Here is a 15,141-nt window from a genome sequence, read left to right on the forward strand (position 1 = left end):
CCTGCTCAACGCCACTTCCTGCTGCCATCGGTACGCCAGCTCCCTCCGCGCTGGGCCCCAGAAGCACGCGCTCTGCCACCGTGCGGTGCCGGGCGAGGGCTCTTCCGAGTGTGGGCTCCCCTACCTCCACCCAGCAGCCCACACCTCATCTTCAGAAGGAAGTTAATCTCACGTTCAGCCCCGAAATGAACTCACCGGTGACAGACACTTCATTTTTCCTCCATAATTCACTCACCCTCAAGGAAAAGTTTCATAAGTAATTAGACTGATTTGCCTTTCTATTTGGGACAGATCTGTTTAGAACAGCGAAGTCGGGGAAAGCGCGACTTCTCAGCAAGACGCCTTTGGGATGGCTGGAGCGAGCGCCCGTGGCGGGGGCCGGCACGCCACCGCCTCCCTGACTGACAGGCGGTACACAGATGACACGCAGAGGGCTTTGCGGGCACTTTCCGGATCCGAAAAGGCTTTTAAATATTAATGCGGCCTGAATCCTCGCATACTATTCAATTCTGGCTACTGGAGCAAACAGCAGGTGGCTGGCGCCACGGCACAGCTAAGCAGCCGAGACGGTGGGACCGGGGCCGTTTCTGGTTGCCCACGACAGTCCTTGAAACTTCCCCAGAGAAGCAGACTGCAGCGGGAAAGCCTGGGGCCTAGGAGTCAATAAGACATCTTTCTAAAGAACGGAAAAAAACACCTCAAGACAAAGTTAAGACAAAAAAGCACAACAAACAGACACCCTGTGCCGGGCACCTCAGGCGAACGGCACGCGAGGCAGGAAGGACGGAGGGAACCGCGGCTCCACCCACCCCTCCCAGGCCTGGGGCCCCACCTGCGGGAAGGCCATGACCTTGGCCAAGGTGTTTCATCAGTGAGCCCCATCTTCCCAGCTCTGATGTGGGGTCCCACTGGAGGTCAAACGCGCACAAACGTTGGGAGTGGAGCCTGACGCACCGGGAGTGGGCACTCTCGCGACGATGACGATGACAAGTCACTCCGGGTCTCGTTCCCTCCCAGGGACAGGGAAGGGGAGGGAGACGGGCCTTGGGCCCGGACCCAGGTCTTGCAAGCTAACTTATCACGGCAGCGAGTTTTAAATTGGAAAAACCACCAGGCTACCTGCAATGCACACACAGGCTCCAGCCCCAGAGGAAGCGGCCCGCCCACGAAGCCCACCTCCGGCCCGGGCCAGCCACCAACTGCCAGGCCGCCAGTTCTGCTTGAGTTCAGGAAGGGGACATGAAGCCTTTCTGCCACCCACTGTCTTAGAACAGCCAAGGACTATCTCTGCTTTCGGGAGCCTGGCCACGTCTGAGGCAGGCAGAGTGCCCCTCCCAGCCCACCTGTCACTGCCCTGCGGAACTGCCACTCCGGAAGGCTCTCCAACATGCCAGGGGACCACCAGGAGACGCCTCACTGACAGCTCCACGAACCCACGGCACGCCATGAAAAACGATCGCTGCGCCCAATAAGTCCTTTTTATTTTTAATGTATTTTAAGTCATTTTAAAAATGACTTGTAGAATTAAGAATAAAAGGTAAAGAAAACTTTGTTAAAAATTTTAATAAGATTTTAAGCGTGAGGAACTTAATTTTCACCCATACTTTCCTAGTTTTGACAATATAAAAGAAGCCACGTCCTCTGAAAACAAGAAGCGCTCCCTCACCAACCCGTGACTGCACCTGGGTCTCTCCAACACCAGCACCGCAGACACCGACGACAGGTCAGAGTCATCGCTGCCGTTTCCAGCCTGTCGTGACTTCTGGTTCGTCTGGCACCTGCACTGTCGAAACGATCCTGACTCCAGATTCCAAACACATCTCTGACGAGCTCCACCTGGGTACTCCTGGCTCTTACGCGTGCCTTCAGAATTCGATCTGTTTGAACTGCTGCAGTTCATGGAAGAGAGGACAGTCACCTCTTCTGTGGAACTGTGAAGGACTTTCAGACTGATGAACGCCGCGGGCGCCGAACGGCCCACACCGCGGGCTCTCGCCTCCGTTTCTACAGCTTCCCTCCGCCCCTCCCCATCGCCTCCCGAATACGCAGCTGCCTTCGGCATCGATCCATTGCGCCTCGGCCTGATCCCCAGCACCATGACGGGGGAAAGAACGCTGCCACGTATCTTTTTAGCAGAAGGGGCTGGTCGCCATCCTTGCCACGAAACGTCGTGGAGGGCGTCCCGCCTGGCGAATGACGAGCTGGATGAGAAACCGAATTTCCCTCGCGTTCCTGGAATCATGCCGCGCGCTCACTGATGCCTGAGCCCGAGCCCAAGCCCATCCTCTCCTATCTTCAGCTGAGGACCCGCAGCCTGAGAATTTGCTTATATGAGGAATTTCACCACCATCAGCATCTAGAGAGCCGCGCCCCGTCTCTCTGTGGTCACCCTCTGATCCGTCCGATAATGGGACAGAGCCTTCCTCTGCCAATTTTCCTCTCTTCGTCGTTATGAATGGAAAAGAAAAAATTCTAAATTCTCTACTGTGTTCAATAAAAGCTTCAAAAGAAAAAACTGCCAAAGATGTCCCCAGACTTCCTTTATACCTTCTTGAAAGATAATGGGATCATTTGGGAAACAATAAGAAAACTGAAGTATCATATAAAAGAGATGGTTTCTTTCACTGTTACATAATTCTTCTAGAAGATTCCATCTCTTACTCTTCTATTCTCATTATTTTAGTCTCTTTTTTTTATTTTTTACCAAAATTAGGAATAATTAACGAGTAATGATGTAAATGATTCCTAGGAGAATAAAACGGCCAAATGTTTTAGATACAGAAAGAAATTAAAGTCATTAAGATCTGATAATATGTCTTATAAAAAGATCCAATGAACTATAAGGTAGTTGCAAGATGGAAAAAATGTTATTCTATTTCGCAAAAATGAGTCGATTTTCTCCTTGATCTTTGAAGAACAGAATAAAAGTCATCTGATATCAACCTTTACAGAGTTTGAGATGTTCAAACAGGAAACTCAAAAACCGAAGTTGGGGCAAATGGATGCTCAGGGGCCCCTTCCTCAAAACCAAGAGAAAGCAGAGAACACACCTGCGGCCTGAACAAAGCCCTCAGCCCTCTGTCACGAGTCCACCAAGGAATGCCACTCGTCCCCCAGCAAAGAGACCAAACGCTGCTTGTGAGGGGTGAGACGCTCGCCTCGGGAGCAGCCCGCGTGCAGCCTGTCCATCCGCGGGGGTCTCTGGGGGTCTCTGGGAGCGTGCTTTTCGTTAGCGAGTCTGTGTTTTAAAACTTGAAAGATGCTTCGGGCCAAGGCGGGTGGCGTGTGAGTGGCAGGCGGATGACATACTCTCTCGCCAGGCCGGGAAGCACTCCCCAACGGAGTCCTGCTCCGCTGGGCCGTGTGTCCTCTGCAGGCTCTACGCAGGATGCTTGGTGCAGCCGAGTGGCTGACGGCCTCGTCCAGAGTTACAAGAAGGTCCACCATCACCGCCAGCCTGTCTCACACTCCACTCGTCTGGTGTCCGCAGGCTCGCTGGGTGACAGAGGCCATCGGAAGAGGACCCGAAAGCCTGCCGACCCCAGGCCCGGGCGAGCTCCTGACCAGAGAGGCTATGCAGAGCACCCGAAAGGGGAGGACACCCCTGCTGCGCCCCTGGGGCACCCCGTCCCACCGCCGGAGCCTGCCACGCCCACCTGGTGCGCCACCTGGGGCACCCTGTCCCACCGCCTGAGCCTGCCGCGCCCACCTGGCAGGCTCAGCTGCCCGACGCCCAGGGTCCGCTCCTCCACTGGGCCTCTGCTTGGTGCTCGGAGGGATGCTGGGGCCGCAATCCTGCCTGGCTTTCCTGTCTTTGGAGAAAACGATCTTGAAAAGAATGTCACTTGCTAGACCTGGTGATGAACACTGACAGCGCGGGCACAGGAATGGATGGCTGACAGGGCTTAGGCAGAAAGTCAGTATTCCTGGACGGAGGAAACGCAGGGAGCTAAGACAACGCAGCCACCAAACCAGCCGTCTCTGTGTTTCCTCCGAATCGACACAGACAACGAGAGGGGAAAACAAAGCTCCACCAAAACCACTGCCCCGAGGCCCAAAGAGTCAGCAAAACACCATCGCCGCCCCCCTCCCTGCCGCCCGCCCCACGGCCTTTAAGGGGGGCAAACGCGGGAGGAGGGAAGGGGAACCGGCCCCCGAGAGTGATGGAATCGCCCTCATTCCCTTCGTGGAGCACCCACGACATTTATACCTAAGCCTGAGGAGACAGGGGTCACAGGCCAACGCCACTCGCGACAGCGCCGCCATCGGCAACAGCTATGCCAGCACAGCTGGATTCCTAATTGCTCTGTGTCCTGCTCTGCCCTGGCAGGTGGCAGACGGGTGAAAAGCAGACCTCACCGCGTCCAGCACCTGACAGGTGACCTCGCGGAGGGCAAGGATCAGCTGTGGTGGTGCAGCCGGGCGCATGATGGACGCAGGGGGCGCGCAGAGCCCTGCACCTCCTGTGAGCTCACAGATGGCTGCACGCAGGACTCAAAAACGGCACCTCGTGATCTGAGAACAAGGCGCTCCTTAGCAATTAACCCATCTGCAAGCGAGGATTTTTCCTGCAAGCTGTGACAATGAACTGGAAATACAAAGCAATCAACAGATCACAGAATATATCGTAAGGAGCTCATAACCAAATGCGGGCGCCTAAAAAAACAAAATTCCAATGAAATTTCTATGGATAAAAAAAACACAGCGCGTGACACGTAAGAGCCAGGAGCAGAGGAACAGGTGACCACAGACAAGACACGCCCCTGCTGGTGAGCTGGTCCGTGACGTGCCCAGGCCGCCTGTGGACTCTGCCACCACAGAGCCGGGTCCACAAGGTCCCACGAGGTCCCTGTATGCTGGCCCCTCGGCTAGCACGCTGCACACAGGGGTTCTCGGCCGCACGGTGCGCTCTCTGCGGCTGCATGGGACAGAAGCGGACGCCAGACAATGGTCCCTCTCTGAGAAGCTGTGACACTTCACCAAGGGGCCTTGTAAAGTACAGTACCTTGAGGAGGAACAGCGTGTGGCACGTGTGTAAGCACGTGTGTGTGTGTGTGCCTGTTAAACTAATGTATTTTGGTCTGAAAATGATTCTCATAGTTTTACACCAAATTCTGATAAAAACAGAAACACGCTGGGAGGCCGAAACACAGGCATGTCCCCGGTGAGCGCAGGTAAGAAATGCCCCATGATCTCGAGACTGACACCGTGATAACGTCCAAGGAGAGCTGGCGTTTGTGGGGGAGGGGGGCGACAGTCCTCACACGCACATGGCTGCAGGGCACACATTCGAACGCCGTCTGGTAAACGAATCCGCAACCATGACCAACACCTAGAACTACCCAACCGTTGACCCGGTAATGTCTCGTCTAAGACGGCCTGGGAAGAAAATAATCCAAAACGCAATCCAGAGCCACTGCGTGTGTTATCGACAACTGGAAAAAGCCCGTGCAGTGATCCACAGCGGAAGGCTGCCCGTCATCTCACAAGGTCATGACGGGCCTGCCACGGCCAGGACGTGTGTGCCCGAATCTATGCTGTAATATGAACCCCGAAACACATGGTCCCGGGAGCTGGGGCCTTGGGAGGTGCTTGGGAGGGTGGAGCCTTCACGAGTGGGACCGGTGCTCTCATCAGGGAACCCACAGATCCACGGAGCCCCCCGGGCGCTGTGCCACGCGAGAACACGGCGAGAACGTGCCGGCCATGGACCAGGAAGAAAGCCTTCGCCGGAACGTGACCGAGCTGGCACCCAGAGCTCAGACTTCGGCGTCCAGAACTATGAGAAACAGACTTGTCGCTATGAGCTGCCAGGCCGTGCTAGCTTGTCGCAGCGGCCCAAACGGACCGAGATCGGGCCTCTGCTTCCTTTATAAACAGCTTCACTCAGACTCAACTCACCTATGTCGCAATGCGGCCACTTAAAGTGGCTCCCGGTCTGTTCGCCATGCAACTATCACCCCAACCTAATTACAGAACGTTTGGTCCTCCCCTCCCCCGAAAGAAACCCTGTGCCCACTAAGAGTCGAGCCCCAGCCCCGCCCATTCTGGCCACAAGCGGCCACCAATCTAAGGTCTGGCTCTACCGATCTGCCTACTCTGGACACTTCAGACGGGTGGAACCGGTCCCGTGTGGCCTTGCGGGCCTGGCTTGCTCACTCGGCGAAAAGGTTTCGGGGTTCGCCCATGTCGCAGCTCCTCCAGCGCTGCGCCCCTTTCTATCGCTGAGTAAGACCCCACCGGCGACTGCGTCACCCTTTACTCACTCACTCACTGACCGAGCACGTCCGGGTTGGCTCCCGGTTTCCGCGGGCTGTGGCGAACAACGCTCCGATGAACTTCCTGGGCGAGCTTTTGCGGGCTCACTCAGAAACTGCGTTGACCGTTTCGGTGACACGCCGAAGCTGCCGCCCTCAATGACACGGGATACGTCTAATCCCACTGCATCCTTGCCAACGCTGGTCACCGTTCCACTGTCCCCATTCCGACTGAAGCCTGTCACGTGGAGGCGAAGTGCCCGTCTCTGGGGGCTGGGCTGTATCGCTACTGGTTAATGATGTCGACAAGCTCTTCGTGGGCTTGTTGGCCATCTGTGTACCTTTGCTGGAAAAACGTCTGTTCAGTTTACCCATTTTTTAATTACACTTCCTGCATTATAAGAGTTCTTTACATCTTACAGGCGTTAAATCTCTCATCGGATTCATGATTTGCTAATGTTTTCTCTCGTTCTGCAGACTTCTTTTTACTTTGAGAGCACCATTTACAGCACAAAAGTTTTATTCTGATGTGGTTCAAATTACCTATTTTCCCTTTCGTCACTTGTTTTCGGTGTCATACCTGAGAAACCAGGGCCTGACCCAAGGTCATGAGGATTCACCCCTGTGTTTTCGCAGGCGAGTCTTCCATGGGGTCTGCGATTCCTCCCGTCTCTGTCTGTGGAGAGGAGGGAACTCTATCTTCCTGCACGTCGCTATCTCGTCACAGCACCATTTGTTGAAATTTCCCCACTGAATGGTCCTGCCATCCTTGTCAAAAATCGATTGACCATAAAAATGAAGGTTTATTTCTAGACTCCCAATTTTCCTCCATTGATCCACACGTCCGTCCATTTGTCAGAAGAACACTTCCAGGGTTGTTATAGTTTTGTGATAAGTTTCGGAATCATGAAGTGTCCTCCAACTGCGTTCTTCTTCAAGGGTGTTTTAGCTCTTCTAGATCTCTTGAATTGCCATAGGAATGTAAAGACAAACTTGTCAATTTCTGCCAAAAAGCCGGCGACGGTTGTGACCGGGATCACAGTGAATCTTTAGGCCAACGTGGGGAAGACTGCCATGCCGACACTAAGCCTTCCAGCCCGTCAACGCTGGATGTCTTTCCGTTCGTTTAAGTCTTCCTTAGCATCTTTCAACGACGTTCTGTAGTTTTCAGAGTACAGATCTCACGCTTTCTTTCTGCTAAATGTATATCTATCTTACTCATTTCGACGCTATCATAAATGGAATTGTTTTCATAGTTTCATTTCTGGATTCCACGTAGCAAGTGTACAGAAATACAACTGATGTCTGCATCCTGGCCTTCTAGTCTACAGCCCTGCTGAACTCACCGATTGGCTCTCGTGGTGTTTTTAGCGGATTCCTTTGAAATTTCTGGACTCGAGACCACACCATCCGCAAAGAGAGGTGGTTTTCTTCCTTTGTTTCCACGGTGGATGCCCTCTGCTTCGTCTTCTCACGTAACTGCCCCGGCCAGAGCCAGTACGACGCTGACCGGAAATGGCGAAGCAGGCGTCCTCGTCTTTGTCCCACTCAGGAGAAGAGCAGCCAGCCTTTTCCCTTAAGCGTGATGTTAACTGTGGGTTTTTCATGGACGTTCTTTATTAGAGAGGAAGTTCTTCTATTCCCAGCTTGTTGAGTGTTTTTATCCCGAAAGGGTGTTGAATTTCGTCAAACGCATTTCTGTGTCCATTGAGATAACTATGTGGTTCTGGTCCTTTCTTCTGTTATATAGTGTATTACATTCATGGATGTTGATTGGATTCCTGGGACAAATCCCCTTTGTCGTGAGGCCTAATCCTTTCCCTATGTTGCTGCACTCAGTGTGCTAGTCCGCTGTCGAGGATTGTTACATCTCTCTTCATAAGCAGTATTAATTTGCAGTTTTTTCCTTGTGGCGTCATTGCCACATTTTGGTATCAGGATCAATACTGGCCTCACAGAGGCAGAGGCTTTGAAAAGTTTTCCCTTTCTGCTGCTTTTGGAAGAGTTCATGAAGGAGGGGTGTTAATATTCTGTTAAACATTCGGTACAGTTCACCAGTGAAGCCATTTCATCCCAGGCTTTTCTTTGTGGATATTTTTTAAATTATTAATTCAATCTCTGACATACATTGCTCCTATGTTTGTCCACATAGATGTTAACAGATGATAGATTAGATAGATAGATAGATAGATAGATAGATAGACAGACAGACAGACAGACAGACAGGATAGATAGAGATTATAAGGAAGAGGCTCACACAGTTACAGGGACTGGCGAGTCTGAAGCCTGTAGGACAGGCCAGCAGGCTGCAAACTCAGGCAGGCTTTGTGTCTCAAGGAGAATTTCTCCTTCCTCAGGGGATCTCAGTCTTTGTGCTTAAGGCCTCCAACTGATTAGGTGAGGCCCACCCACATATGCAAGGTGATTGGCTTTATTAGAAAACTACCAATTTAAGTGTGAATCACATCTAAAATATACTTTCGTGGCAGTGTCTAGACTGGTGGTTGACCCAACAAGTGGGCCCATAGCTCCGTCAAGTTGTTACGAAATTAATCATCACCGGTAATTCGTGTCTAACTATGAAAATCTCCATGTCCTCTACGTTAGCTCATCTGGAGAGTTGTTCGTAGCGTTCCATCGAGGCTGTTTATTTCTAAAATCACTCGCAGTCTTGCTAATCTGAGTCTCTCTCTTCCCAGTCAGTCTAGCTGAAGGTCTGTCAATGTTGCTGACGGCTTCGAAGAACCAACTTTGGTCTGGCTGATTTTCTCTGCTGCTTCTCTCTTCTCTATTTCATTCATTCCTGTTCTAGTCTGTATTTCCTTCCGTCTGTTTTGGCTTCAGTCTGTTCTTCTTCTTCCAATCTCTGAAACTGAAAAGTTAATGCTTTGAGATGTCCTTGTTAGTACAGTCACTTACAGCTATAAACTTCTCCTGGAGCATGGCCTTCGCGGCATCCTGAGTTCCGGTATGCTGTATTTTCACTCTCGTTCCTTGTAATTTCTCATTTTCCATGTAATTTCTTCTCTGACACATTGTTTCGTCTAGGGTTGTGTGCCAAACCTTCCACGTATTTATCAGTTTCTTCGACTTTCCTTCTAACTTGATGTCACGAAGTAAGAGAACACGCTCTGTGTGACTTGCATCCTTTCCAGCGTCCAGAGACTTGTTTGATGGCCTAGCACACGGTCTGTCCTGGAGACTGCTCCACACGCACTTGAGAAGGACGTGAAGCCTGCAGCTGCTGGGTGCAGTGCTCCTCAGACGTCCAACCGGTCCAGTTGCTTTTCAGCTGCCGGGCCGCACACACTCGCCTGAGCCTCTTAGGGAGGAAGAAACTGGAGCCGATGCTGCTGAGACCCACAGCCTAGAGGGCAGGCCTGGCCCCTGGCAGGAGAGATGGAGCGGGACTCACCACGGCACCCCTGAGAAGCAGACAGCAGACTCTACCCCAGGCAGCACAATGGAGCCCGAGAGGGTGCAAGATCCTCACCAAGCCCTCCCAGGGGAAGGATGAGTCAGCGGGGGGTGGGGAAGGCCTTCCCCAGCCCTGGACAGCGCGGGGACGGGGTGGGGGGGGCCTTCCCCAGCCCTAGAGAGCACAGGGGACCCTCTCCCAGCCCTGGACAGCGCGGAGGACCCTTCCTCAGCCCTGGACAGCGCGGGGGGCCCTCCCCCAGCCCTCCCTGCAGGCTGAGCAGGCACAGAGGCTCTCAGTGGAGGAATGGCTGCCGAGAGAGACTCGTAAATAACCATGTTCTTCTCATCGGTGGGACATCAGCCATCGTCACTCCCATTCGCGGTCTATCCTTCCCAGCTTCTCTGCGGGGCAAGTGTTTCCATTAAAGGCATTTAAAGGCCAGCGGTCCAACCACGCAGCTCATGTGGCCACCGTCCGGAGGGACCTGATTTGGCGGGGGCACCGAGCTACCACTCTGTGCGTAGCACGACATGCGGGAAAGACACAGTGCCAGCTTCAGGGGCTGTGGTCCCCAGGGAGACAAGGAGAAGGAAGAGAAAACGTGACACACGTCAGCAGCAAGGCAGGCCTGAATCACGGCATCGCGTTATAAGGGATACGGGCACCTTTTTCCGCATTTAAAAAGTCAAACGCACGACACGCGTTGGCGAGGATGTGGCGAAACCGGAACCCTCCTGCACTGCTGGTGAGGTTGTCGATTCGCAGCCACTCTGGAAAAGAGTCTGCAGCTCCCCAGAATGTTAAAGAGTCACATGTGACCCAGTAATGCCCCTCTTAGGTGTGTGCCCCAGACAAATGACAACACGTCGTGCTAAAACCTGTACACAAAGGTTCACAGCAGCATTATTCATAATAACCAAAAAGCAGGAAAAACCCAAGTGTCCATCAATGGATCAATAAAACGTGGGGCATCCACATCATGAAACGTTATTTGGCCATAACGAGGTGAAGTCCTGACATATGCCACCCCACGACAGGCCCTGGGCATGCTGTATGAAGGACCCCACAGTGAATGAGGCCTCGCATGTCAGCAACCACCCAGAAGGGGCGAGTCGACAGACAGCAGATCAGTGGGTGCCTGGGGCCAGCGGGTGGCAGGGGACACAGGGGGAGTGACCACTATTCGGGGGGGTCTATGATTTCTTTTTAGGATAAAGAAAACATTACAGAATTAAATTGGGGTGATGGTTACAGTACTGTGTGACTCTTCTAAAAACCACTGAATTTTTCACTCAAACTTGGTGAGTTTTAGGGTATGTAAATTACATCTCAATGAAGCTTTTTAAAAAGGAGTGATAGTTGCCACTGACAGAGATCAGGAGTGGGCAGGAAACCGAGGGAACGAAAGCAGCAGGACACAGACTGTCCCCGAAGCCAGATGGTGGTCCCTGGGCTTCATCGTGTGACCCCGTTAACCTCCTATGTGAAAACTTTCCATTAAAAAGTTCTTCAGCATAAAGTTGGGGGGGTGGGCGAAAGGAGTCACAAGGCACAAATGTCCAGTGGTAGAAGGCAGGCCTGACGCTGTGACGGTCAGCATGGCGACTGTGCCTAACAATCGGTTAACAAGTGCTGCACATTCGAGAGTGGCTAAGAAAACAGATCTTTCAAAGTCTCATCACGAGAAAAAAACTAACTATCTGTGGTGACAGATGTTAACTAGATTTACTGTGGTGAGCGATTTGCAACGTATACACATATCGAATCATTCATCACGCTGTACACCTGAAACTAACACGACGTCGCACGTCAATGACACCCCAATAAAACAGCGGGTTCAGGGAGGCTGTGAGAGCCTGCGGACCGCTTCGTCCACACCTCCCCGTGAAGGAACCCCATTCTGCCATTCCCGCAGGAGGGGCATACAGCTCACATCGCACATGACTTGCCACCATTCTTCGGCCCACGTTTGGCAGGTCACCAAAAACACGCTCACTGTCAAAACCTCTGGGTGATGTCCAGTCTGCTCGTCTGTGGCACTGAACCCTACTGGCCACCTGCTCCTTGCCCCCTCCTTGATTTCCGTGACACCTTTTCCCTGCCTCTAGATCCGCTTCTCCCCGCTTCCTCCCCACGACCCGCCACTGTGCCCCGGGCACGCGCGCCCCTCGGCCAGGCTCCTCTGCCTCAGATGGTAGCAGGCGCCCTGCTCTTCCATGGGGGCGGGGAGGGCGGGGACGGGAAGTCGGCGGCTTACATGATGGGCGCGCTCAGCTGACAGGCCATGTGGCCCTGGCCCTGTGCCCCCTCCCTCTTTCCTTACCTAGGACATGGACCCTAAGGGGGTACACAGTGCTGCCACTTAAAGTACAGAAAAGCCACAGGCTGAGATGACAAAGAGACGCAGTGCAAGGACCACAGCGTCAACAGCAGCATCCCCCGGACACGCAGCACGCCTGTCACACGCTCTAAGCAGCATCCCCCAGACACGCAGCACGCCTGACACACGCTCTAAGCACGGGGATTCCCTCGCTCAGGCATCACGGTGACCGACGAGAGGAGGCGGATGCGTTTCGCCCCCGCCCCAGGTCCACGAGGCCCCACGCAGCGGGCGGGGCGCAGCGGGGCGCACCCGGGCAGTTGCCAGCAGGGCGGGTGTTTAGCCCCGGGGTCCTCGGCAACGCGCCTGGGCAGGGCATCGGCCTGAACTGCTGGCGTCCAGACTCCCGCGCAGAGCGAGTCATGCACCCCCAGACAGAATGGCCTCCATTTTCAGGTCCTCAAGCCAAACACAATCGCACCTCGTGGAGCTGGACGCACTGACGAGCGACAGGCGCCACCCTCCGCCACCCCCCCGGGAGCAGCGGCACGCACAGGACGCCCAGGGCAGCGGCGCCCATGGCCCCCAGCGGCACCCTGCCTCCGGCCGCAGGCCCACTGGCCTCCCATTCCCCCGGGAGCTCGCCTGTCTGGACAACGAGCGCCGTGCCCGCTCCCTGCGCGGCCTCCTGCTCGTGCCGGCTCGAGGGGCCTGAGCACACCAGCTGGTGGTGCAGCAGTCAAGACAAACTTATTCACCATGTTCATTAAATGGTCTATTTAACTTGGAAGGTCAATTCTCTAATCATACCCAGTCGAACTTCTTTCAATTAACAACCCTGCCGCCCACGGCCCGGTCCCGCGGTCCGGGATCACCACAGGCATTTCCATGTTCCGTCCGGCCACGGAGCGAGGGGCACAGCGGCACGGGCCCCCCAGGCCAGCAGCGGTCAGGGCGTGAGTGTGTGCGCTCCGCGGTTGCTCAGCAACGAGGAGACCACCCCGACAGCGCGGTGGGAAGCGAAGCATGGGAGGGGCGGTGACAAATGCACTGACCGGCGACCCGGTCCTGCAGGACAGGACGCCCCCTCTCTGCCCACTGCAGGGCTTGCAACCCGCGGCGGACTGCGGGCCGCGATGCTGAGCGCACAAATGCCACGTCGGGGAGGTTCACACGCGAAAGCCGCTGACACGCCACGCTGCGGCGTGGAGCCCGCCCCTGCTGGTTACTCTATTCACACCCGGATCAGGAGGAGAAGCGCCACTTACGTCATCGGCATTTTTTTTAAACATAAATTATGTTCAAAACAGGAAGTTATATTACACTTGGCTGTCGTAACATAAATGGGGGAAAAAAAAACAGACAGTAAAGAGAAACAGCACAACCCAACCCACACCTCCATTAAACCAATTACTTTCCATGTAATTAATATTCCCATAAAACGAAACGTTACTCGTGCATCGAAAGCAGAAAGGTGATGAAATGCTGCAGAAATGCAATTAAAGATGATTCCGTTTTTATCCTGTAAGCAAAATATTCGGCTAATATTCTAATACCTTAACCTTAGCCTTCAGACCTGAACCGGTAGAGCCAGTGCTGTCGGCCATTAGAATAAAGCTATACCCCGAATACAGTGCTCCTCACGTATTATTAAAAGCAAGATATTAATAATAATAATAACTGCATCTCGATGACTTCAGCAGTGGGGCGCATGGATTTAAAGACTTCTTTAAAGCTGACACCAATGAGAACACTATTACTCTCTATTATTAGCTACCATTAATCATATTAAACTCGATGGCAATTTTCAATATTGGTAGAATTATGCAGAGTGAGGTCACTAAAGTTCACGGTTAATGTGGTGAGATCTTACCTATGTGTTCGCAGACGAAGACCACGAAGAAAGGAGTGACAAGGTCATTTATCCCCTGAACATATCCACTGGCGGGGTGGCGTATCGCCCATATAAACAATATCCTTTCAAAAATCTGAAAGAAAATTGAACACGTGGTAAGGAGAAAAGTAAACACATCAGAAACTTTAAAATGTATGCACTCTTTTACTTAAATGTGGGTATTTTTCACTGTCGCTAACATTAAAATACAATTACAAACAAATACCATTTGTTGTTTAACTTTTTCATAAAATTCCAATTATCTTATTTTTTTATTGACACACAAGCAACATGCACCATTTCAGCAACTTCTGGGCTCCGTCCGGCCCCACAAGCCGGCTCCCACCACACGGACTCGCTGCTCTGCCAGGCCCTCGGGCGGCGACTGCGTACGGCTGCCTGGGGCCTGGTCAGGCAGCACAGCAACACCCGGTCTCCCAAGGGAAGGAGGGAGAGAGGGGAGGAGGGCCGGAGGGAGGGAAGGCAGAGGGACGGGCAAGTGGGTGGATGGGTACAGGACTGAATGGGTGCATGGACGGAGAGATGGGTGCGTGGATGGGTGGGTGGGTGGAGTGGATAGTGGATGATGCGGATGGATGAATGGGTGGGAGGATGGGTGGGGGATGGGTGGGTGGGTGGATGGATGGATGGGATGGGTGGATGGAGGGATGGGTGCATGGACGGATGAATGGGTGCGTGGATACATAGATGAATGCTCTGAATTTCCCTTGTAAGGTAAAAAGACCTTTTTTAATTGAGGTGTAATTGACATATTACATTATGTTAGTTTTGAGTGTACAACGTAACAATTAGATACCTGGACATATTGGGAAATGACCACCATAATATGCCTAGTGAACATTTTTGCCACAGTTACAAATGTTGTCTTGTGATAAAGATTTTTAAGATCTACTCTCTCAGCAGCTTTCAAATATGCACAGCAGTACTGTTACCTAGAGTAGCCAGCTGCACATCCTATCCCCAGGACTCATTTCATTCTGACCCTCTTCACCCCTCCCCCCGCATCCGACAACCACCAGTCTGTGCTCTGCATCTCTGAACTCAGGTGTGGTTTTTCTAAGCTGATCTTTCAGTCACTGGGAAGTAATCACCATCCAGGAGACACACGCATCCCTCCCATCACACGCACGCCCACCGTCACTCACTGTCCCGGCCATAAACGGGGGTCACTCCTCAGCCTCTTCTCTTTGCTCACGGCACCCACGTACAATGGCCCCTTCCTCTGTAC

The 15,141-nt window shown here is 53.0% G+C and overlaps 1 protein-coding gene across 1 annotated transcript in view; it reads right to left on the reverse strand.

Moving 5' to 3' along the window:
- Positions 1-15,141, reverse strand: part of TBC1D22A (TBC1 domain family member 22A) — a 229,452-nt gene that overhangs the window by 121,494 nt on the left and 92,817 nt on the right. Inside the window, exon 10 of the mRNA XM_039863147.1 lies at positions 13,872-13,986. Within this exon, the coding sequence (XP_039719081.1) occupies positions 13,872-13,986 (115 nt within the window). The remainder of the gene's footprint in view (positions 1-13,871; positions 13,987-15,141) is intronic.

Source organism: Pteropus medius, unplaced genomic scaffold, assembly GCF_902729225.1.
Source record: "Pteropus medius unplaced genomic scaffold, Ma_sr-lr_union100, whole genome shotgun sequence".
Classification (NCBI taxonomy): Eukaryota; Metazoa; Chordata; class Mammalia; order Chiroptera; family Pteropodidae; genus Pteropus; species Pteropus medius.